The sequence below is a fragment of the Bombina bombina genome, chromosome 5, assembly GCF_027579735.1.
Source record: "Bombina bombina isolate aBomBom1 chromosome 5, aBomBom1.pri, whole genome shotgun sequence".
Taxonomy (NCBI): Eukaryota; Metazoa; Chordata; class Amphibia; order Anura; family Bombinatoridae; genus Bombina; species Bombina bombina.
This window is the reverse complement of record NC_069503.1, coordinates 1040142482-1040167481: the sequence shown is the minus strand read 5'-3', so window position 1 is coordinate 1040167481 and position 25000 is coordinate 1040142482. Positions and strand designations below refer to the sequence as shown.

The 25000-nt window shown below is 44.1% G+C and overlaps 1 protein-coding gene across 1 annotated transcript in view; it reads left to right on the top strand.

Moving 5' to 3' along the window:
* The window catches only part of EIF3H (eukaryotic translation initiation factor 3 subunit H), a 521148-nt gene that overhangs the window by 139346 nt on the left and 356802 nt on the right, over nucleotides 1-25000 (top strand). The window contains exon 2 of the mRNA XM_053715305.1: nucleotides 4713-4869. Within this exon, the coding sequence (XP_053571280.1) occupies nucleotides 4713-4869 (157 nt within the window). The remainder of the gene's footprint in view (nucleotides 1-4712; nucleotides 4870-25000) is intronic.

Below are 25000 nucleotides of genomic sequence, written 5' to 3'. Positions count from 1 at the left end.
TAATAAAGTGTGTTCAGTTTAAAATTTAAAGTGACAGTAACGGTTTTATTTTAAAACGTTTTTTGTACTTTCTGATCAAGTTTATGCCTGTTTAACATGTCTGAACTACCAGATAGACTTCTAGCGCGCCAATACTCCTTACTATGCAACAATTAACGGCTGTAATGGATAATTCTGTCAAAAACATTTTAGCCAAAATGAACCCTTGTCAGCGTAAGCGTGGCTGCTCTGTTTTAGTTACTGAAGAGCATGACGACGCTGATATTAATATCTCTGAAGGGCCCCTAACCCAATCTGAGGGGGCCAGGGAGGTTTTGTCTGAGGGAGAAATTACTGATTTAGGGAACATTTCTCAGCAGGCTGAATCTGATGTGATTACATTTAAATTTAAATTGGAACATCTCCGCATTTTGCTTAAGGAGGTATTATCCACTCTGGATGATTGTGAAAATTTAGTCATCCCAGAGAAACTATGTAAAATGGACAAGTTCCTAGAGGTGCCGGGGCTCCCAGAAGCTTTTCCTATACCCAAGCGGGTGGCGGACATTGTTAATAAAGAATGGGAAAGGCCCGGTATTCCTTTCGTCCCTCCCCCCATATTTAAAAAATTGTTTCCTATGGTCGACCCCAGAAAGGACTTATGGCAGTCAGTCCCCAAGGTCGAGGGAGCGGTTTCTACTTTAAACAAACGCACCACTATTCCCATAGAGGATAGTTGTGCTTTCAAAGATCCTATGGATAAAAAATTAGAAGGTTTGCTTAAAAAGATGTTTGTTCAGCAGGGTTACCTTCTACAACCCATTTCATGCATTGTCCCTGTCACTACTGCCGCATATTTCTGGTTTGATGAACTGCTTAAGGTGCTCGATAGTGACTCTCCTCCTTATGAGGAGATTATGGACAGAATCAATGCTCTCAAATTGGCTAATTCTTTCACTCTAGACGCCTCTTTGCAATTGGCTAAGTTAGCGGCTAAGAACTCTGGGTTTGCTATTGTGGCGCGCAGAGCGCTTTGGTTGAAATCTTGGTCGGCTGATGCGTCTTCCAAGAACAAGCTACTAAACATTCCTTTCAAGGGGAAAACGTTGTTTGGTCCTGACTTGAAAGAGATTATCTCTGATATCACTGGGGGTAAGGGCCACGCCCTTCCTCAGGATCGGCCTTTCAAGGCAAAAAATAGACCTAATTTTCGTCCCTTTCGTAAAAACGGACCAGCCCAAGGTGCTACGTCCTCTAAGCAAGAGGGTAATACTTCTCAGGCCAAGCCAGCTTGGAGACCAATGCAAGGCTGGAACAAGGGAAAGCAGGCCAAGAAACCTGCCACTGCTACCAAGACAGCATGAAATATTGGCCCCCGATCCGGGACCGGATCTGGTGGGGGGCAGACTCTCTCTCTTCGCTCAGGCTTGGGCAAGAGATGTTCTGGATCCTTGGGCGCTAGAAATAGTCTCCCAGGGTTATCTTCTGGAATTCAAGGGACTTCCCCCAAGGGGGAGGTTCCACAGGTCGCAGTTGTCTTCAGACCACATAAAAAGACAGGCGTTCTTACATTGTGTAGAAGACCTGTTAAAAATGGGAGTGATTCATCCTGTTCCATTAAGAGAACAAGGGATGGGGTTCTACTCCAATCTGTTCATAGTTCCCAAAAAAGAGGGAACGTTCAGACCAATCCTAGATCTCAAGATCTTAAACAAATTTCTCAAGGTCCCATCGTTCAAGATGGAAACCATTCGAACTATCCTTCCTTCCATCCAGGAAGGTCAATTCATGACCACGGTGGATTTAAAGGATGCGTATCTACATATTCCTATCCACAAGGAACATCATCGGTTCCTAAGGTTTGCATTCCTGGACAAACATTACCAGTTCGTGGCGCTTCCTTTCGGATTAGCCACTGCTCCAAGGATTTTCACAAAGGTACTAGGGTCCCTTCTAGCGGTGCTAAGACCAAGGGGCATTGCAGTAGTACCTTACCTGGACGACATTCTGATTCAAGCGTCGTCCCTTCCTCAAGCAAAGGCTCACACGGACATTGTCCTGGCCTTTCTCAGATCTCACGGCTGGAAAGTGAACGTGGAAAAGAGTTCTCTATCCCCGTCAACAAGGGTTCCCTTCTTGGGAACAATTATAGACTCCTTAGAAATGAGGATCTTTCTAACAGAGGCCAGAAAAACAAAGCTTCTGGACTCTTGTCGGATACTTCATTCCGTTCCTCTTCCTTCCATAGCTCAGTGCATGGAAGTGATCGGGTTGATGGTGGCGGCGATGGACATAGTTCCTTTTGCGCGCATTCATCTAAGACCATTACAACTGTGCATGCTCAGTCAGTGGAATGGGGACTATACAGACTTGTCTCCGAAGATACAAGTAAATCAGAGGACCAGAGACTCACTCCGTTGGTGGCTGTCCCTGGACAATCTGTCTCAAGGGATGATGTTCCACAGACCAGAGTGGGTCATTGTCACGACCGACGCCAGTCTGATAGGCTGGGGCGCGGTCTGGGGATCCCTGAAAGCTCAGGGTCTTTGATCTCGGGAAGAATCTCTTCTACCGATAAATATTCTGGAACTGAGAGCGATATTCAATGCTCTCCAGGCCTGGCCCCAGCTTGCGAGGACCAGGTTCATACGGTTTCAATCAGACAACATGACGACTGTTGCGTACATCAACCATCAGGGGGGAACAAGGAGTTCCCTAGCGATGGAAGAAGTAACCAAAATTATTCTTTGGGCGGAGTCTCACTCCTGCCACCTGTCTGCTATCCACATCCCAGGAGTGGAAAATTGGGAAGCGGATTTTCTGAGTCGGCAGACATTGCATCCGGGGGAGTGGGAACTCCATCCGGAAATCTTTGCCCAAGTCACTCACCTGTGGGGCATTCCAGACATGGATCTGATGGCCTCTCGTCAGAACTTCAAAGTTCCTTGCTACGGGGCCAGATCCAGGGATCCCAAGGCGGCTCTAGTGGATGCACTAGTAGCACCTTGGACCTTCAAACTAGCTTATGTGTTCCCGCCATTTCCTCTCATCCCCAGGCTGATAGCCAGGATCAAGCAGGAGAGGGCGTCGGTGATCTTGATAGCTCCTGCGTGGCCACGCAGGACTTGGTATGCAGATCTGGTGAATATGTCATCGGCTCCACCTTGGAAGCTACCTTTGAGACGAGACCTTCTTGTTCAGGGTCCGTTCGAACATCCGAATCTGGTTTCACTCCAGCTGACTGCTTGGAGATTGAACGCTTGATTTTATCGAAGCGAGGATTCTCAGATTCTGTTATCGATACTCTTGTTCAGGCCAGAAAGCCTGTGACTAGAAAGATTTACCACAAAATTTGGAAAAAATATATCTGTTGGTGTGAATCTAAAGGATTCCCTTGGGACAAGGTTAAGATTCCTAGGATTCTATCCTTCCTTCAAGAAGGATTGGAAAAAGGATTATCTGCAAGTTCCCTGAAGGGACAGATTTCTGCCTTGTCGGTATTACTTCACAAAAAGCTGGCAGCTGTGCCAGATGTTCAAGCCTTTGTTCAGGCTCTGGTTAGAATCAAGCCTGTTTACAAACCTTTGACTCCTCCTTGGAGTCTCAATTTAGTTCTTTCAGTTCTTCAGGGGGTTCCGTTTGAACCCTTACATTCCGTTGATATTAAGTTATTATCTTGGAAAGTTTTGTTTTTAGTTGCGATTTCTTCTGCTAGAAGAGTCTCAGAATTATCTGCTCTGCAGTGTTCTCCTCCTTATCTGGTGTTCCATGCAGATAAGGTGGTTTTACGTACTAAACCTGGTTTTCTTCCAAAAGTTGTTTCTAACAAAAACATTAACCAGGAGATTATCGTACCTTCTCTGTGTCCAAAACCAGTTTCAAAGAAGGAACGTTTGTTGCACAATTTGGATGTTGTTCGCGCTCTAAAATTCTATTTAGATGCTACAAAGGATTTTAGACAAACATCTTCCTTGTTTGTTGTTTATTCAGGTAAAAGGAGAGGTCAAAAAGCAACTTCTACCTCTCTCTCTTTTTGGATTAAAAGCATCATCAGATTGGCTTACGAGACTGCCGGACGGCAGCCTCCCGAAAGAATCACAGCTCATTCCACTAGGGCTGTGGCTTCCACATGGGCCTTCAAGAACGAGGCTTCTGTTGATCAGATATGTAGGGCAGCGACTTGGTCTTCACTGCACACTTTTACCAAATTTTACAAGTTTGATACTTTTGCTTCTTCTGAGGCTATTTTTGGGAGAAAGGTTTTGCAAGCCGTGGTGCCTTCCATTTAGGTGACCTGATTTGCTCCCTCCCTTCATCCGTGTCCTAAAGCTTTGGTATTGGTTCCCACAAGTAAGGATGACGCCGTGGACCGGACACACCTATGTTGGAGAAAACAGAATTTATGTTTACCTGATAAATTTCTTTCTCCAACGGTGTGTCCGGTCCACGGCCCGCCCTGGTTTTTTTAATCAGGTCTGATATTTTATTTTCTTTAACTACAGTCACCACGGTACCATATGGTTTCTCCTATGCAAATATTCCTCCTTAACGTCGGTCGAATGACTGGGGTAGGCGGAGCCTAGGAGGGATCATGTGACCAGCTTTGCTGGGCTCTTTGCCATTTCCTGTTGGGGAAGAGAATATTCCCACAAGTAAGGATGACGCCGTGGACCGGACACACCGTTGGAGAAAGAAATTTATCAGGTAAACATAAATTCTGTTTTTATCTGCAGGTGGTGCTGAAGATCATTAAACATTATCAAGAGGAAGGACATGGGAGCGAAGTCGTGCAGGGTGTGCTGCTGGGTCTAGTGGTCGATGACCGCCTTGAGATCACAAACTGCTTCCCTTTCCCACAACACACAGAAGATGATGCAGATTTCGATGAAGGTAATGCATGCGTTTGCTAAACACAAACCCTTATCATGCAAATATATTACTATATTGTAGTATGCCACTGTGGAACATGGCTATTGGAAATGTATTATGTATATGCAAGCATTATAGAATTGCTTTAGGCCGGGGGTCACATCTGTCCATCCTAAAAGTTTTTTGTGGCCCTTAGCACCACTGAGCAGAAAACAGAAAATTTGTATTTTGTTGCTGGAAAAACAGTTCCACACTTCTCATTAGATACTTAAAGGGACACTCAAGTCAAAATTAAATATTCATGATTCAGATACAGCATGCAATTTCTCCAACATAGGTGTGTCCGGTCCACGGCGTCATCCTTACTTGTGGGATATTCTCTTCCCCAACAGGAAATGGCAAAGAGCCCAGCAAAGCTGGTCACATGATCCCTCCTAGGCTCCGCCTACCCCAGTCATTCTCTTTGCCGTTGTACAGGCAACATCTCCACGGAGATGGCTTAGAGTTTTTTAGTGTTTAACTGTAGTTTTTATTATTCAATCAAGAGTTTGTTATTTTGAAATAGTGCTGGTATGTACTATTTACTCAGAAACAGAAAAGAGATGAAGATTTCTGTTTGTATGAGGAAAATGATTTTAGCAACCGTCACTAAAATCCATGGCTGTTCCACACAGGACTGTTGAGAGCAATTAACTTCAGTTGGGGGAACAGTGAGCAGTCTCTTGCTGCTTGAGGTATGACACATTCTAACAAGACGATGTAATGCTGGAAGCTGTCATTTTCCCTCTGGGATCCGGTAAGCCATGTTTATTACGATTGTAAATAAGGGCTTCAAAAAGGGCTTATTAAGACTGTAGACTTTTTTTGGGCTAAATCGATTGATTATTAACACATATTTAGCCTTGAGGAATCATTTTATCTGGGTATTTTGATATAATAATATCGGCAGGCACTGTTTTAGACACCTTATTCTTTAGGGGCTTTCCCAAAGCATAGGCAGAGCCTCATTTTCGCGCCGGTGTTGCGCACTTGTTTTTGAGAGGCATGGCATGCAGTCGCATGTGAGAGGAGCTCTGATACTTAGAAAAGACTTTCTGAAGGCGTCATTTGGTATCGTATTCCCCTTGGGGCTTGGTTGGGTCTCAGCAAAGCAGATACCAGGGACTGTAAAGGGGTTAAAGTTCAAAACGGCTCCGGTTCCGTTATTTTAAGGGTTAAAGCTTCCAAATTTGGTGTGCAATACTTTTAAGGCTTTAAGACACTGTGGTGAAAATTTGGTGAATTTTGAACAATTCCTTCATGTTTTTTCACATTTGCAGTAATAAAGTGTGTTCAGTTTAAAATTTAAAGTGACAGTAACGGTTTTATTTTAAAACGTTTTTTGTACTTGTTATCAAGTTTATGCCTGTTTAACATGTCTGAACTACCAGATAGACTGTGTTCTGAATGTGGGGAAGCCAGAATTCCTATTCATTTAAATAAATGTGATTTATGTGACAATGACAATGATGCCCAAGATGATTCCTCAAGTGAGGGGAGTAAGCATGGTACTGCATCATTCCCTCCTTCGTCTACACGAGTCTTGCCCACTCAGGAGGCCCCTAGTACATCTAGCGCGCCAATACTCCTTACTATGCAACAATTAACGGATGTAATGGATAATTCTGTCAAAAACATTTTAGCCAAAATGAACACTTATCAGCGTAAGCGCGACTGCTCTGTTTTAGATACTGAAGAGCATGACGACGCTGATATTAATATTTCTGAAGGGCCCCTAACTCAGTCTGATGGGGCCAGGGAGGTTTTGTCTGAGGGAGAAATTACTGATTCAGGGAACATTTCTCAACAAGCTGAACCTGATGTGATTGCATTTAAATTTAAGTTGGAACATCTCCGCATTCTGCTTAAGGAGGTATTATCCACTCTGGATGATTGTGACAAGTTGGTCATCCCAGAGAAACTATGTAAAATGGACAAGTTCCTAGAGGTGCCGGTGCTCCCAGAAGCTTTTCCTATACCCAAGCGGGTGGCGGACATTGTTAATAAAGAATGGGAAAGGCCCGGTATTCCTTTCGTCCCTCCCCCCATATTTAAAAAATTGTTTCCTATGGTCGACCCCAGAAAGGACTTATGGCAGACAGTCCCCAAGGTCGAGGGAGCGGTTTCCACTTTAAACAAACGCACCACTATACCCATAGAGGATAGTTGTGCTTTCAAAGATCCTATGGATAAAAAATTAGAAGGTTTGCTTAAGAAAATGTTTGTTCAGCAGGGTTACCTTCTACAACCAATTTCATGCGTTGTCCCTGTCGCTACAGCCGCATGTTTCTGGTTCGATGAGCTGATAAAGGCGGTCGATAGTGATTCTCCTCCTTATGAGGAGATTATGGACAGAATCAATGCTCTCAAATTGGCTAATTCTTTCACCCTAGACGCCACTTTGCAATTGGCTAGGTTAGCGGCTAAGAATTCAGGGTTTGCTATTGTGGCGCGCAGAGCGCTTTGGTTGAAATCTTGGTCGGCTGATGCGTCTTCCAAGAACAAGCTACTTAACATTCCTTTCAAGGGGAAAACGCTGTTTGGCCCTGACTTGAAAGAGATTATCTCTGATATCACTGGGGGTAAGGGCCACGCCCTTCCTCAGGATCGGCCTTTCAAGGCAAAAAATAAACCTAATTTTCGTCCCTTTCGTAGAAACGGACCAACCCAAAGTACTACGTCCTCTAAGCAAGAGGGTAATACTTCTCAAGCCAAGCCAGCTTGGAGACCAATGCAAGGCTGGAACAAGGGAAAGCAGGCCAAGAAACCTGCCACTGCTACCAAGACAGCATGAAATGTTGGCCCCCGATCCGGGACCGGATCTGGTGGGGGGCAGACTCTCTCTCTTCGCTCAGGCTTGGGCAAGAGATGTTCTGGATCCTTGGGCGCTAGAAAAAGTCTCCCAAGGTTATCTTCTGAAATTCAAGGGACTTCCCCCAAGGGGGAGGTTCCACAGGTCTCAGTTGTCTTCAGACCACATAATAAGACAGGCATTCTTACATTGTGTAGAAGACCTGTTAAAAATGGGAGTGATTCATCCTGTTCCATTAAGAGAACAAGGGATGGGGTTCTACTCCAATCTGTTCATAGTTCCCAAAAAAGAGGGAACGTTCAGACCAATCTTAGATCTCAAGATCTTAAACAAGTTTCTCAAGGTTCCATCGTTCAAGATGGAAACCATTCAAACTATTCTTCCTTCCATCCAGGAAGGTCAATTCATGACCACGGTGGATTTAAAGGATGCGTATCTACATATTCCTATCCACAAGGAACATCATCGGTTCCTAAGGTTCGCATTCCTGGACAAACATTACCAGTTCGTGGCGCTTCCTTTCGGATTAGCCACTGCTCCAAGGATTTTCACAAAGGTACTAGGGTCCCTTCTAGCTGTGCTAAGACCAAGGGGCATTGCTGTAGTACCTTACTTGGACGACATTCTGATTCAAGCGTCGTCCCTTCCTCAAGCAAAGGCTCACACGGACATTGTCCTGGCCTTTCTCAGATCTCACGGATGGAAAGTGAACGTGGAAAAGAGTTCTCTATCTCCGTCAACAAGGGTTCCCTTCTTGGGAACAATAATAGACTCCTTAGAAATGAGGATTTTCCTGACAGAGGCCAGAAAAACAAAACTTCTAGACTCTTGTCGGATACTTCATTCCGTTCCTCTTCCTTCCATAGCTCAGTGCATGGAAGTGATCGGGTTGATGGTAGCGGCAATGGACATAGTTCCTTTTGCGCGCATTCATCTAAGACCATTACAACTGTGCATGCTCAGTCAGTGGAATGGGGACTATACAGACTTGTCTCCGAAGATACAAGTAAATCAGAGGACCAGAGACTCACTCCGTTGGTGGCTGTCCCTGGACAACCTGTCACAAGGGATGACATTCCGCAGACCAGAGTGGGTCATTGTCACGACCGACGCCAGTCTGATGGGCTGGGGCGCGGTCTGGGGATCCCTGAAAGCTCAGGGTCTTTGGTCTCGGGAAGAATCTCTTCTACCGATAAATATTCTGGAACTGAGAGCGATATTCAATGCTCTCAAGGCTTGGCCTCAGCTAGCGAGGGCCAAGTTCATACGGTTTCAATCAGACAACATGACAACTGTTGCGTACATCAACCATCAGGGGGGAACAAGGAGTTCCCTAGCGATGGAAGAAGTGACCAAAATCATTCTATGGGCGGAGTCTCACTCCTGCCACCTGTCTGCTATCCACATCCCAGGAGTGGAAAATTGGGAAGCGGATTTTCTGAGTCGTCAGACATTGCATCCGGGGGAGTGGGAACTCCATCCGGAAATCTTTGCCCAAGTCACTCAGCTGTGGGGCATTCCAGACATGGATCTGATGGCCTCTCGTCAGAACTTCAAAGTTCCTTGCTACGGGTCCAGATCCAGGGATCCCAAGGCGGCTCTAGTGGATGCACTAGTAGCACCTTGGACCTTCAAACTAGCTTATGTGTTCCCGCCGTTTCCTCTCATCCCCAGGCTGGTAGCCAGGATCAATCAGGAGAGGGCGTCGGTGATCTTGATAGCTCCTGCGTGGCCACGCAGGACTTGGTATGCAGATCTGGTGAATATGTCATCGGCTCCACCTTGGAAGCTACCTTTGAGACGAGACCTTCTTGTTCAGGGTCCGTTCGAACATCCGAATCTGGTTTCACTCCAGCTGACTGCTTGGAGATTGAACGCTTGATCTTATCAAAGCGAGGGTTCTCAGATTCTGTTATCGATACTCTTGTTCAGGCCAGAAAGCCTGTAACTAGAAAGATTTACCACAAAATTTGGAAAAAATATATCTGTTGGTGTGAATCTAAAGGATTCCCTTGGGACAAGGTTAAGATTCCTAGGATTCTATCCTTCCTTCAAGAAGGATTGGAAAAAGGATTATCTGCAAGTTCCCTGAAGGGACAGATTTCTGCCTTGTCTGTGTTACTTCACAAAAAGCTGGCAGCTGTGCCAGATGTTCAAGCCTTTGTTCAGGCTCTGGTTAGAATTAAGCCTGTTTACAAACCTTTGACTCCTCCTTGGAGTCTCAATTTGGTTCTTTCAGTTCTTCAGGGGGTTCCGTTTGAACCCTTACATTCCGTTGATATTAAGTTATTATCTTGGAAAGTTTTGTTTTTATTTGCAATTTCTTCTGCTAGAAGAGTTTCAGAATTATCTGCTCTGCAGTGTTCTCCTCCTTATCTGGTGTTCCATGCAGATAAGGTGGTTTTACGTACTAAACCTGGTTTTCTTCCAAAAGTTGTTTCTAACAAAAACATTAACCAGGAGATTATCGTACCTTCTCTGTGTCCGAAACCAGTTTCAAAGAAGGAACGATTGTTGCACAATTTGGATGTTGTTCGCGCTCTAAAATTCTATTTAGATGCTACAAAGGATTTTAGACAAACATCTTCCTTGTTTGTTGTTTATTCTGGTAAAAGGAGAGGTCAAAAAGCAACTTCTACCTCTCTTTCTTTTTGGATTAAAAGCATCATCAGATTGGCTTACGAGACTGCCGGACGGCAGCCTCCCGAAAGAATCACAGCTCATTCCACTAGGGCTGTGGCTTCCACATGGGCCTTCAAGAACGAGGCTTCTGTTGATCAGATATGTAGGGCAGCGACTTGGTCTTCACTGCACACTTTTACCAAATTTTACAAGTTTGATACTTTTGCTTCTTCTGAGGCTATTTTTGGGAGAAAGGTTTTGCAAGCCGTGGTGCCTTCCATTTAGGTGACCTGATTTGCTCCCTCCCTTCATCCGTGTCCTAAAGCTTTGGTATTGGTTCCCACAAGTAAGGATGACGCCGTGGACCGGACACACCTATGTTGGAGAAAACAGAATTTATGTTTACCTGATAAATTACTTTCTCCAACGGTGTGTCCGGTCCACGGCCCGCCCTGGTTTTTTTTTTTAATCAGGTCTGATAATTTATTTTCTTAACTACAGTCACCACGGTACCATATGGTTTCTCCTATGCAAATATTCCTCCTTAACGTCGGTCGAATGACTGGGGTAGGCGGAGCCTAGGAGGGATCATGTGACCAGCTTTGCTGGGCTCTTTGCCATTTCCTGTTGGGGAAGAGAATATCCCACAAGTAAGGATGACGCCGTGGACCGGACACACCGTTGGAGAAAGTAATTTATCAGGTAAACATAAATTCTGTTTTTAAACAACTTTCCAATTTACTTTCATAAACAAAATGTGCACATTATTTTTATATTTACACTTTTTGAGTCACCAACTCCTACTGAGCATGTGCAAGAATTCACAGCATATATACGTATATGCATTTGTGATTGGCTGATGGCTGTCACATGGTACAGGGGGAGTGGAAATAGACATAACTTCAATTTATTTAACAAAAATGTACTATGAATTTGAAGTTCAGACTAAGTGCTATTGCATTGTCTAGTTATACCATTGTTGATTATGCAAATCTACAGTGTTGACTGGTCCTTTAAAGGGACATGAAACCCAATTTTTTTCTTTCATAGTTTAGGTAGAACATACAATTTTAGACAACTTTCCAGTTTACTTCAATTATCAATTTTTTTTCATTCTCTTGGTTTCTTTTGTTTAAGGAGCAGCAATACACTACTGGTTTCTAGCTGAACACATGCATGAGCCATTGACAATCGGTGTGTGTATATATAGGGAGCCACCAATCTGCAGCTAGAACCTAGGTTCTTTGCTGCTCCTGAGCTTACCTAGATAAACCTTTCAGCAAAGGATAGCAAGAGAAGGAAGCAAATTAAATAGAAGTAAATTAGAAAGTTTTTTATAAGTATATGCTCTGTCTACATCATGAACGTCTAATTATGACTTTACTGTCCTTTTTAAGCATGTGTAGTTTTATTCTTAAATGTATATACTACTAAACTTTACAAAATAAGTTTATTAATCTATTTTATAGTAACTGATTTAAATTGCCATTATAATCGGTTATTTTGAGATGGAATCTCCTTGCATTTATGTGTTCATAATGTAATGTAGCCAACATACAATACATTCATTAGTTACCAGCCTTCCATACATAAAAACACTTGTGTGCCTATGCTTTAGGATTTTTATCTACCACTTTCTTCTATCTTCTCACCTTTTGCATACAGTGTTGTAGTTGCATTTTACCTTTTGGATCCACCTCCCTCTATTACATTAGTTTTCAAACCTGTCCTCAGGCCTCCGTAGCAGGACAGATTTTCAGGATTACCTTGGATGAGAGCAGGTTAATAACCATGTTTACTAATCTGCTGATTTTTTTCACCTGTGTTCCAGTTTAGATTTCCTCAGAATCTGGCCTGTTGGGGAGGCCTGAGGACCGTTTTTAAAACCAGTGCTCTATGCTAAAGGGACACTGAGATGATTGACAAGCACTGGTTTTACTCAGTAGTTTGATCACAATAAGGGGAAGGAGCTACAGAAATAACTTGTACAGTGATAATGCAGGCTGCAAACGCTGCCTTGCTGTCGCTGAATCTAGAGGGAACCTTGTCCACTGGCTGATTGAAAAATTGAGGGCTATAGTGGGGATTTAAATTTGGAGTGTAATGTCCCTTTATCCCCTTGTACTTCTTCACACAGTACTTTGTGCAGCGTACTGTTTTGAAGTAGTATTTATGTCCAGTACAGATGCGCATGTTGAGGTTCCAGTGGGAGCCGCAACTAGGTGGTAAAAGGCATCTGCCTTCATATGGTAAGGAAGCACTAATCATGCTCTTGTTACAGAGAGTTACTGTCTGTATCACTCTTTGCAATGATCCTCAGTTGGTACTTAGTAAGCGCAGTGAGTGTAAAGGAGAAAGGCGGGAGGCAGCCAGCGGAGGAGAAGGGACGGATGGGGATCCTGTACACTACAGAAAAAAAATCTTACGGTGTGGGGGTGGCGGGTTGTACCTCGATTAGAGAGAGAGATACTTTCAGGCCTGCCTGGTATTCCTTATGTGTGGATTGACAGGCCTGTCAGAACGCGCAGTGGGGGCATGTTTGGTTGCAGCCCACCAGCAAGGCTCTCATTGCTTGGCTACTGAAAAAGCAGGTTTTAGATAATCTTCCTTTTGATTTTAGTTTGCAACCAGCTAGAAAAATTTCTGCAAGTACCCATGCTAAGGAGAGATGGGGGTGGGAGGGATTTTAAGTTCTTGTGTTTTTGGCCTTCGACTTGTGGCGGGTATTATATTGCACATGCAGGAGTTAACAGTATATATACGTAAATGCATTTTTAATTGGCTGATGGCTCACATGATGTACTGGGAAAGAGAATTGAATTATCTTTGAAATTTATATAAAAAAACAAAACTACTCATTTGAAATTCAGACTTAAAGGCACATTATTCACTCATTTTTTCTTTGCATAAATGTTTTGTAGACCTATTTATATAGCCCATAAAGTTTTTTTTTTTTAAATAAATGTATAGTTTTGCTTATTTTTAAATAACATTGCTCTGATTTTCAGACTCCTAACCAAGCCCCAAAGTTTTATGAGAATACCGTCAGCTACCTTCTCCAGCTTGCTCCTTTTTGTGTAAAGGGTCTTTCTCCAACATTGGTGTGTCCGGTCCACGGCGTCATCCATTACTTGTGGGAAATGTTCTCCCCCACAGGGAAAGGCAAGGAGAGCACACAGCAAGAGCTGTCCATATAGCTCCCCCTCTGGCTCCGCCCCCCAGTCATTCTCCTTGCCGCTCTGAACAAGTAGCATCTACCACGGGGATGGCGAGGAGTTTGTGGTGTTAGTTGTAGTTTATTCTTCTACTGGGGTCCAAATTTCAGAAAAATCGGATATTGCCTTCATAGTTTTTTTGAACATTCAGAAATTAATGTGTCATTTTATTATTTAAAGAGACAGTAACGTTTTTGTTTAAAATCGTTTTTATTGCATTGTTTGCCTGCCTAAATCTGTTTAACATGTCTGTTCCATCAGATAACCTATGTTCTGTGTGTATAGAGACAAATGTGGTTCCCCCTTCGAGTGTTTGTGATAATTGCGCCATAGCGTCCAAACAAAATCAGGACAGCTCTGTTATTTTTCATAATGTTGCCCAAGATGATTTATCTAATGAAGGTAGTGGGGATAGCTCTACATCCTCTCCTTCTGTGTCTACACCAGCTTTGCCCGCGCAGGCGACACCTAGCGCGCCAGTGCTTATTTCTATGCAACAATTATCAGCAGTAGTGGATAATTCTATAGCAAATCTTTTATCCAAACTGCCAGTTTTTCAGAGAAAGCGTGATTGTTCAGTTTTAAATACAGATAAAAAGGATGAACAATCAGACGCTGACGATGCCTTATCTATTTTACCCTCACATCAATCGGAATTGGCTGTGAGGGAAGGGCTGTCTGAGGGTGAAATTTCAGACTCAGGAAAAATTTCTCAACAGGCAGAACCTGATCTAGTGGCATTTAAGTTTAAGCTAGAACATCTCCACGCTTTGCTTAAGGAGGTATTAGCTACTCTGGATGACTGTGATTCCATGGTAGTACCAGAGAAGTTGTGCAAATTGGACAAATTTTTAGAGGTCCCAGTGCAGGACAACGCTTTTCCAATACCTAAGAGGGTAGCGAACATGATGGAAAAGGAGTGGGAGAAGCCAGGTGTACCCTTTGCCCCACCTCCTATATTTAAGAAAATGTTTCCCATAGTAGATCCTAGAAGGGACGCATGGCAAACGGTCCCGAAGGTTGAGGGAGCTGTTTCAACACTAGCGAAGCGCACAACTATTCCTATAGAGCGCACTTCAGCTGCGTCCTTTTGGTTCGAAAGAACTAGAAAGGTCGCTCCAGAAAGAGACTTCCTATGAAGAAGTCATGGACAGAATTCACGCATTAAAGTTAGCTAATTCCTTTATATTGGATGCTGCCTTTCAAATAACGAAATTGGCGGCGAAAAACTCAGGTTTTGCTATAGTAGCGCGGAGGGCGCTTTGGCTAAAATCCTGGTCGGCAGACGTGTCGTCCAAGACTAAGTTACTGAATATTCCTTTCAAGGGTAAGACCCTTTTTGGGCCGGAATTGAAGGAAAATATTTCAGACATCACTGGGGGTAAGGGCCATGCCCTCCCACAGGATAGGCCTTTTAAGGCTAAGAACAAGTCTAATTTCTCCAACATAGGTGTGTCCGGTCCACGGCGTCATCCTTACTTGTGGGATATTCTCTTCCCCAACAGGAAATGGCAAAGAGCCCAGCAAAGCTGGTCACATGATCCCTCCCAGGCTCCGCCTACCCCAGTCATTCTCTTTGCCGTTGTACAGGCAACATCTCCACGGAGATGGCTTAGAGTTTTTTAGTGTTTAACTGTAGTTTTTCATTATTCAATCAAGAGTTTGTTATTTTCAAATAGTGCTGGTACGTACTATTTACTCAGAAACAGAAAAGAGATGAAGAATTCTGTTTGTATGAGGAAAATGATTTTAGCAACCGTAACTAAAATCCATGGCTGTTCCACACAGGACTGTTGAGAGCAATTAACTTCAGTTGGGGGAACAGTTTGCAGTCTCTTGCTGCTTGAGGTATGACACATTCTAACAAGACGATGTAATGCTGGAAGCTGTCATTTTCCCTATGGGATCCGGTAAGCCATGTTTATTACGATTGTAAATAAGGGCTTCACAAGGGCTTATTTAAACTGTAGACTTTTTCTGGGCTAAATCGATTGATTATTAACACATATTTAGCCTTGAGGAATCATTTTATCTGGGTATTTTGATATAATAATATCGGCAGGCACTGTTTTAGACACCTTATTCTTTAGGGGCTTTCCCCAAGCATAGGCAGAGTCTCATTTTCGCGCCGGTGTTGCGCACTTGTTTTTGAGAGGCATGGCATGCAGTCGCATGTGAGAGGAGCTCTGATACTTATAAAGACTTCTGAAGGCGTCATTTGGTATCGTATTCCCCTTTGGGTTTGGTTGGGTCTCAGCAAAGCAGATACCAGGGACTGTAAAGGGGTTTAAAGCTTAAAACGGCTCCGGTTCCGTTATTTTAAGGGTTAAAGCTTCCAAAATTGGTGTGCAATATTTTCAAGGCTTTAAGACGCTGTGGTGAAAATTTGGTGAATTTTGAACAATTCCTTCATGTTTTTTCGCAATTGCAGTAATAAAGTGTGTTCAGTTTAAAATTTAAAGTGACAGTAACGGTTTTATTTTAAAACGTTTTTTGTACTTTCTGATCAAGTTTATGCCTGTTTAACATGTCTGAACTACCAGATAGACTGTGTTCTGAATGTGGGGAAGCCAGAATTCCTATTCATTTAAATAAATGTGATTTATGTGATAATGACAATGATGCCCAAGATGATTCCTCAAGTGAGGGGAGTAAGCATGGTACTGCATCATTCCCTCCTTCGTCTACACGAGTCTTGCCCACTCAGGAGGCCCCTAGTACATCTAGCGCGCCAATACTCCTTACTATGCAACAATTAACGGCTGTAATGGATAATTCTGTCAAAAACATTTTAGCCAAAATGAACCCTTGTCAGCGTAAGCGTGGCTGCTCTGTTTTAGTTACTGAAGAGCATGACGACGCTGATATTAATATCTCTGAAGGGCCCCTAACCCAATCTGAGGGGGCCAGGGAGGTTTTGTCTGAAGGAGAAATTACTGATTTGGGGAACATTTCTCAGCAGGCTGAATCTGATGTGATTACATTTAAATTTAAATTGGAACATCTCCGCATTTTGCTTAAGGAGGTATTATCCACTCTGGATGATTGTGAAAATTTAGTCATCCCAGAGAAACTATGTAAAATGGACAAGTTCCTAGAGGTGCCGGGGCTCCCAGAAGCTTTTCCTATACCCAAGCGGGTGGCGGACATTGTTAATAAAGAATGGGAAAGGCCCGGTATTCCTTTCGTCCCTCCCCCCATATTTAAAAAATTGTTTCCTATGGTCGACCCCAGAAAGGACTTATGGCAGTCAGTCCCCAAGGTCGAGGGAGCGGTTTCTACTTTAAACAAACGCACCACTATTCCAATAGAGGATAGTTGTGCTTTCAAAGATCCTATGGATAAAAAATTAGAAGGTTTGCTTAAAAAGATGTTTGTTCAGCAGGGTTACCTTCTACAACCCATTTCATGCATTGTCCCTGTCACTACTGCCGCATATTTCTGGTTTGATGAACTGCTTAAGGTGCTCGATAGTGACTCTCCTCCTTATGAGGAGATTATGGACAGAATCAATGCTCTCAAATTGGCTAATTCTTTCACTCTAGACGCCTCTTTGCAATTGGCTAAGTTAGCGGCTAAGAACTCTGGGTTTGCTATTGTGGCGCGCAGAGCGCTTTGGTTGAAATCTTGGTCGGCTGATGCGTCTTCCAAGAACAAGCTACTAAACATTCCTTTCAAGGGGAAAACGTTGTTTGGTCCTGACTTGAAAGAGATTATCTCTGATATCACTGGGGGTAAGGGCCACGCCCTTCCTCAGGATCGGCCTTTCAAGGCAAAAAATAGACCTAATTTTCGTCCCTTTCGTAAAAACGGACCAGCCCAAGGTGCTACGTCCTCTAAGCAAGAGGGTAATACTTCTCAGGCCAAGCCAGCTTGGAGACCAATGCAAGGCTGGAACAAGGGAAAGCAGGCCAAGAAACCTGCCACTGCTACCAAGACAGCATGAAATATTGGCCCCCGATCCGGGACCGGATCTGGTGGGGGGCAGACTCTCTCTCTTCGCTCAGGCTTGGGCAAGAGATGTTCTGGATCCTTGGGCGCTAGAAATAGTCTCCCAGGGTTATCTTCTGGAATTCAAGGGACTTCCCCCAAGGGGGAGGTTCCACAGGTCGCAGTTGTCTTCAGACCACATAAAAAGACAGGCGTTCTTACATTGTGTAGAAGACCTGTTAAAAATGGGAGTGATTCATCCTGTTCCATTAAGAGAACAAGGGATGGGGTTCTACTCCAATCTGTTCATAGTTCCCAAAAAAGAGGGAACGTTCAGACCAATCCTAGATCTCAAGATCTTAAACAAATTTCTCAAGGTCCCATCGTTCAAGATGGAAACCATTCGTGACCACGGTGGATTTAAAGGATGCGTATCTACATATTCCTATCCACAAGGAACATCATCGGTTCCTAAGGTTTGCATTCCTGGACAAACATTACCAGTTCGTGGCGCTTCCTTTCGGATTAGCCACTGCTCCAAGGATTTTCACAAAGGTACTAGGGTCCCTTCTAGCGGTGCTAAGACCAAGGGGCATTGCAGTAGTACCTTACCTGGACGACATTCTGATTCAAGCGTCGTCCCTTCCTCAAGCAAAGGCTCACACGGACATTGTCCTGGCCTTTCTCAGATCTCACGGCTGGAAAGTGAACGTGGAAAAGAGTTCTCTATCCCCGTCAACAAGGGTTCCCTTCTTGGGAACAATTATAGACTCCTTAGAAATGAGGATCTTTCTAACAGAGGCCAGAAAAACAAAGCTTCTGGACTCTTGTCGGATACTTCATTCCGTTCCTCTTCCTTCCATAGCTCAGTGCATGGAAGTGATCGGTTTGATGGTGGCGGCGATGGACATAGTTCCTTTTGCGCGCATTCATCTAAGACCATTACAACTGTGCATGCTCAGTCAGTGGAATGGGGACTATACAGACTTGTCTCCGAAGATACAAGTAAATCAGAGGACCAGAGACTCACTCCGTTGGTGGCTGTCCCTGGACAATCTGTCTCAAGGGATGATGTTCCACAGACCAGAGTGGGTCATTGTCACGACCGACGCCAGTCTGATAGGCTGGGGCGCGGTCTGGGGATCCCTGAAAGCTCAGGGTCTTTGGTCTCGGGAAGAATCTCTTCTACCGATAAATATTCTGGAACTGAGAGCGATATTCAATGCTCTCCAGGCCTGGCCCCAGCTTGCGAGGACCAGGTTCATACGGTTTCAATCAGACAACATGACGACTGTTGCGTACATCAACCATCAGGGGGGAACAAGAAGTTCCCTAGCGATGGAAGAAGTAACCAAAATTATTCTTTGGGCGGAGTCTCACTCCTGCCACCTGTCTGCTATCCACATCCCAGGAGTGGAAAATTGGGAAGCGGATTTTCTGAGTCGGCAGACATTGCATCCGGGGGAGTGGGAACTCCATCCGGAAATCTTTGCCCAAGTCACTCACCTGTGGGGCATTCCAGACATGGATCTGATGGCCTCTCGTCAGAACTTCAAAGTTCCTTGCTACGGGGCCAGATCCAGGGATCCCAAGGCGGCTCTAGTGGATGCACTAGTAGCACCTTGGACCTTCAAACTAGCTTATGTGTTCCCGCCATTTCCTCTCATCCCCAGGCTGATAGCCAGGATCAAGCAGGAGAGGGCGTCGGTGATCTTGATAGCTCCTGCGTGGCCACGCAGGACTTGGTATGCAGATCTGGTGAATATGTCATCGGCTCCACCTTGGAAGCTACCTTTGAGACGAGACCTTCTTGTTCAGGGTCCGTTCGAACATCCGAATCTGGTTTCACTCCAGCTGACTGCTTGGAGATTGAACGCTTGATTTTATCGAAGCGAGGATTCTCAGATTCTGTTATCGATACTCTTGTTCAGGCCAGAAAGCCTGTGACTAGAAAGATTTACCACAAAATTTGGAAAAAATATATCTGTTGGTGTGAATCTAAAGGATTCCCTTGGGACAAGGTTAAGATTCCTAGGATTCTATCCTTCCTTCAAGAAGGATTGGACAAAGGATTATCTGCTAGTTCCCTGAAGGGACAGATTTCTGCCTTGTCGGTATTACTTCACAAAAAGCTGGCAGCTGTGCCAGATGTTCAAGCCTTTGTTCAGGCTCTGGTTAGAATCAAGCCTGTTTACAAACCTTTGACTCCTCCTTGGAGTCTCAATTTAGTTCTTTCAGTTCTTCAGGGGGTTCCGTTTGAACCCTTACATTCCGTTGATATTAAGTTATTATCTTGGAAAGTTTTGTTTTTAGTTGCGATTTCTTCTGCTAGAAGAGTCTCAGAATTATCTGCTCTGCAGTGTTCTCCTCCTTATCTGGTGTTCCATGCAGATAAGGTGGTTTTACGTACTAAACCTGGTTTTCTTCCAAAAGTTGTTTCTAACAAAAACATTAACCAGGAGATTATCGTACCTTCTCTGTGTCCAAAGCCAGTTTCAAAGAAGGAACGTTTGTTGCACAATTTGGATGTTGTTCGCGCTCTAAAATTCTATTTAGATGCTACAAAGGATTTTAGACAAACATCTTCCTTGTTTGTTGTTTATTCAGGTAAAAGGAGAGGTCAAAAAGCAACTTCTACCTCTCTCTCTTTTTGGATTAAAAGCATCATCAGATTGGCTTACGAGACTGCCGGACGGCAGCCTCCCGAAAGAATCACAGCTCATTCCACTAGGGCTGTGGCTTCCACATGGGCTTTCAAGAACGAGGCTTCTGTTGATCAGATATGTAGGGCAGCGACTTGGTCTTCACTGCACACTTTTACCAAATTTTACAAGTTTGATACTTTTGCTTCTTCTGAGGCTATTTTTGGGAGAAAGGTTTTGCAAGCCGTGGTGCCTTCCATTTAGGTGACCTGATTTGCTCCCTCCCTTCATCCGTGTCCTAAAGCTTTGGTATTGGTTCCCACAAGTAAGGATGACGCCGTGGACCGGACACACCTATGTTGGAGAAAAAAGAATTTATGTTTACCTGATAAATTTCTTTCTCCAACGGTGTGTCCGGTCCACGGCCCGCCCTGGTTTTTTTAATCAGGTCTGATATTTTATTTTCTTTAACTACAGTCACCACGGTACCATATGGTTTCTCCTATGCAAATATTCCTCCTTAACGTCGGTCGAATGACTGGGGTAGGCGGAGCCTGGGAGGGATCATGTGACCAGCTTTGCTGGGCTCTTTGCCATTTCCTGTTGGGGAAGAGAATATCCCACAAGTAAGGATGACGCCGTGGACCGGACACACCGTTGGAGAAAGAAATTTATCAGGTAAACATAAATTCTGTTTTTCGTTCCTTTCGCAATTTCAGGAACGGACTGGCTAATAACTCCACTGCCGCTAGACAAGAAGGTAACGCGGCCCAGCCCAAACCCGCTTGGAAGCCCATGCAAGGCTGGAACAAGGGTAAACAAACCAAGAAACCTGCTGCTGCTACCAAGATAGCATGAAGGGGTAGCCCCCGATCCGGGACCGGATCTGGTAGGGGGGCAGACTATCTCTCTTCGCTCGGGCTTGGGCAAGAGATGTTCTGGATCCCTGGGCACTAGAGTTTCCAAGGGATACCTGTTAGAATTCAAGGGACTTCCTCCAAAGGGAAGGTTCCACCTGTCTCGCTTATCTTCAGACCAGATAAAGAAACAGGCATTCTTACATTGTGTAAGAGACCTATCAAAGATAGGAGTGATAAACCCAGTCCCCTCCGGGGAACAAGGTCTCGGGTTTTACTCAAACCTGTTTGTGGTTCCCAAAAAAGAGGGAACTTTCAGGCCAATTCTGGATTTAAAGATATTAAACAAGTTCCTCAGAGTTCCATCCTTCAAGATGGAAACCATTCGGACAATCTTACCAACAATCCAGCAGGGTCAATTTTTGACTACCATGGATCTGAAGGATGCGTATCTGCATATCCCAATCCACAAATCTCCTCATCAGTTCCTGAGGTTCGCCTTTCTGGACAAACATTACCAGTTTGTGGCTCTTCCATTCGGTTTAGCCACCGCTCCCAGAATTTTCACAAAGGTGCTAGGGTCCCTTCTAGCGGTCCTAAGACCGAGGGGCATCGCTGTAGCACCTTATCTAGACGACATCCTAATCCAAGCGTAGTCTCTTTCCAAAGCGAGGGCTCATACAGACATTGTGTTGGCTTTTCTCAGATCTCACGGGTGGAACGTGAACATAGAAAAAAGTTCACTGTCACCGTCCACAAGGGTTCCTTTTCTGGGAACAATAATAGATTCTGTGGAAATGAAGATCTTTCTCACAGACGTCAGAAAGACAAAGCTTCTAAAAGCTTGTCGAGTTCTTCTCTCTATTCCTCAACCCTCCATAGCTCAATGCATGGAAGTAATAGGACTAATGGTCGCAGCAATGGATGTGGTTCCTTTTGCTCGAATTCATCTAAGACCATTACAGCTGTGCATGCTCAATCAGTGGAATGGGGACTATACAGACTTGTCTCCCCAAATTCAAGTAGACCAGGTAACCAGGGACTCACTTCTCTGGTGGTTGACCCAGGATCACCTGTCTCAGGGAATGAGTTTCCGCAGACCGGAGTGCGTCATCGCCACGACCGACGCCAGCCTCTTGGGGTGGGGCGCGGTCTGGGACTCTCTGAAAGCTCAGGGCCTATGGTCGCGGGAAGAGTCGCTTCTCCCGATAAACATTTTGGAACTAAGAGCTATATTCAATGCGCTCCTGGCTTGGCCTCAGCTAGCGGAAGCCAGGTTCATAAGATTTCAGTCGGACAACATAACGACTGTTGCGTACATCAATCATCAGGGGGGAACAAAGAGTTCCCTAGCGATGAAGGAAGTAACCAAGATAATCCAATGGGCAGAGAATCACTCCTGCCATCTATCTGCTATTCACATCCCAGGAGTAGACAACTGGGAGGCGGCCTATTTGAGTCGTCAGACTTTCCATCCGCGGGTGTGGGAACTTCATCCGGAGGTCTTTGTTCAGTTAACCCAATTATGGGGCATTCCAGACATGGATCTAATGGCGTCCCGTCAGAATTTCAAGATTCCTTGCTACGGGTCCAGATCCAGGGATCCCAAGGCGACTCTAGTGGATGCATTAGTGGCGCCTTGGTCGTTCAACCTAGCATATGTGTTTCCACCGTTTCCTCTCCTCCCCAGGCTCATAGCCAGGATCAAACAGGAGAAGGCCTCAGTGATTCTGATAGCTCCTGCGTGGCCACAGTATGCAGACCTGGTGAATATGTCATCGGCTCCACCATGGAAGCTACCTTTGAGACAGGACCTTCTAGTACAAGGTCCATTCGAACATCCCAATCTAGTTTCTCTGCAGCTGACTGCTTGGAAATTGAACGCTTGATTTTATCCAAGCGTGGGTTTTCAAATTCTGTGATTGATACTCTGGTCCAAGCCAGAAAACCTGTGACTAGAAGGATTTACCATAAAATATGGAAAAAATATATCTGTTGGTGTGAATCCAAAGGATTCTCCTGGAGTAAGATTAAAATTCCAAGATTCTCTCCTTTCTCCAAGAAGGTTTGGATAAAGGATTGTCAGCTAGTTCTCTAAAAGGACAGATTTCTGCATTATCAGTCTTGTTGCACAAACGACTGGCAGCTTTGCCAGATGTACAAGCTTTTGTTCAGGCTTTAGTTAGAATCAAGCCTGTTTACAGACCCATGACTCCTCCTTAGAGTCTAAATTTAGTTCTTTCAGTTCTTCAAGGGGTTCCGTTTGAACCTTTACATTCCATAGATATTAAGTTACTGTCTTGGAAAGTTCTGTTTTTGGTTGCTATTTCTTCTGCTAGAAGAGTTTCTGAATTATCTGCTTTGCAGTGTGATCCACCCTATCTCGTGTTCCATTCAGATAAGGTTGTTTTGCGTACTAAGCCTGGTTTTCTTCCAAAAGTTGTTTCCTACGAGAACATCAACCAGGAAATAGTTGTTCCTTCTTTGTGTCCGAATCCAGTTTCAAAGAAGGAACGTTTATTACACAATTTAGATGTTGTTCGTGCTTTAAAGTTCTATTTAGAAGCAACGAAAGATTTTAGACAAACCTCATCCTTGTTTGTCGTTTACTCTGGTAAGAGGAGAGGTCAAAAAGCTACTGCTACCTCTCTCTCTTTCTGGCTGAAAAGCATTATCCGCTTGGCTTATGAGACTGCCGGACGGCAGCCTCCTGACTGTATCACAGCTCACTCTACTAGGGCTGTGGCTTCCACATGGGCCTATAAGAACGAGGCTTCTGTTGACCAGATATGTAAGGCAGCGACTTGGTCTTCTCTGCACACTTTTGCCAAATTCTACAAATTTGATATTTTTGCTTCTTCGGAGGCTGTTTTTGGGAGAAAGGTTTTGCAAGCCGTGGTGCCTCCTGTTTAGGTAACCTGATTTGCTCCCTCCCTTCATCCGTGTCCTAAAGCTTTGGTATTGGTTCCCACAAGTAATGGATGACGCCGTGGACCGAACACACCTATGTTGGAGAATTTATGCTTACCTGATAAATTACTTTCTCCAACGGTGTGTCCGGTCCACGGCCCGCCCTGGTTTTTTTAATCAGGTTGAAATTTTTTTTCTTTATACACTACAGTCACCACGGCACCCTATAGTTTCTCCTTTTTCTCCTAACCGTCGGTCGAATGACTGGGGGGCGGAGCCAGAGGGGGAGCTATATGGACAGCTCTTGCTGTGTGCTGTCCTTGCCTTTCCCTGTGGGGGAGAACATTTCCCACAAGTAATGGATGACGCCGTGGACCGGACACACCGTTGGAGAAAGTAATTTATCAGGTAAGCATAAATTCTGTTTTTCATATGCAAAAGAGGGGGAGGGGGGGTGTCTTATTTGCCACTTGCAGTGGGCTTTCCAGCTACCTTTTCAACAGAGCCAAACTGACAGCTGTTTTTTTAAACTGTTTTATACTGGATTTTTATATCAGTATCTGTGCATCTTATTCTTTATAGTAGTGTCTATTACATGCAGTTATATGAAAATGAGTGTATACTGTCCCTTTAAGTGTTTGCTATTCTACTGTGTTTAATGGTCATTTTAAGCCGTTTGCCTTTATGCAAAAGACACTTTAATTTTTTTTAAGGTCTTTGAATTGTTATTGGAAAACTATTTCTTGGATCCTTTTTTAGAATAATAAAATGTATAGTCTCATTAATTTTCATGCTTATTTTATTTTGCGATTGCCAGTTTATTCAGCGATGTGCCAGACTACGTCATGCTTATTTTTTTTAATAAAGATTACGATGATCACGTTTCTTTTATCTAATCTTAACAGATGCGTATGTTTTGTTCCGTTTGATATCTCGGTTCCTCAAAAAGGGCGACTCTTCAACAGTTTCCTCCACTTTTGCAATTCCTTGTGGCCAATAACACAGTTCTTAGAGAGTTCCTGTGCTGAGTAATAAGGGTTAACAAAGCAACCAAGGAGACAATGATAAAAATCAGATTTGAAAAAAAAATGCTGCTCAGGATTTAACAAGACTAAATCAATTTAC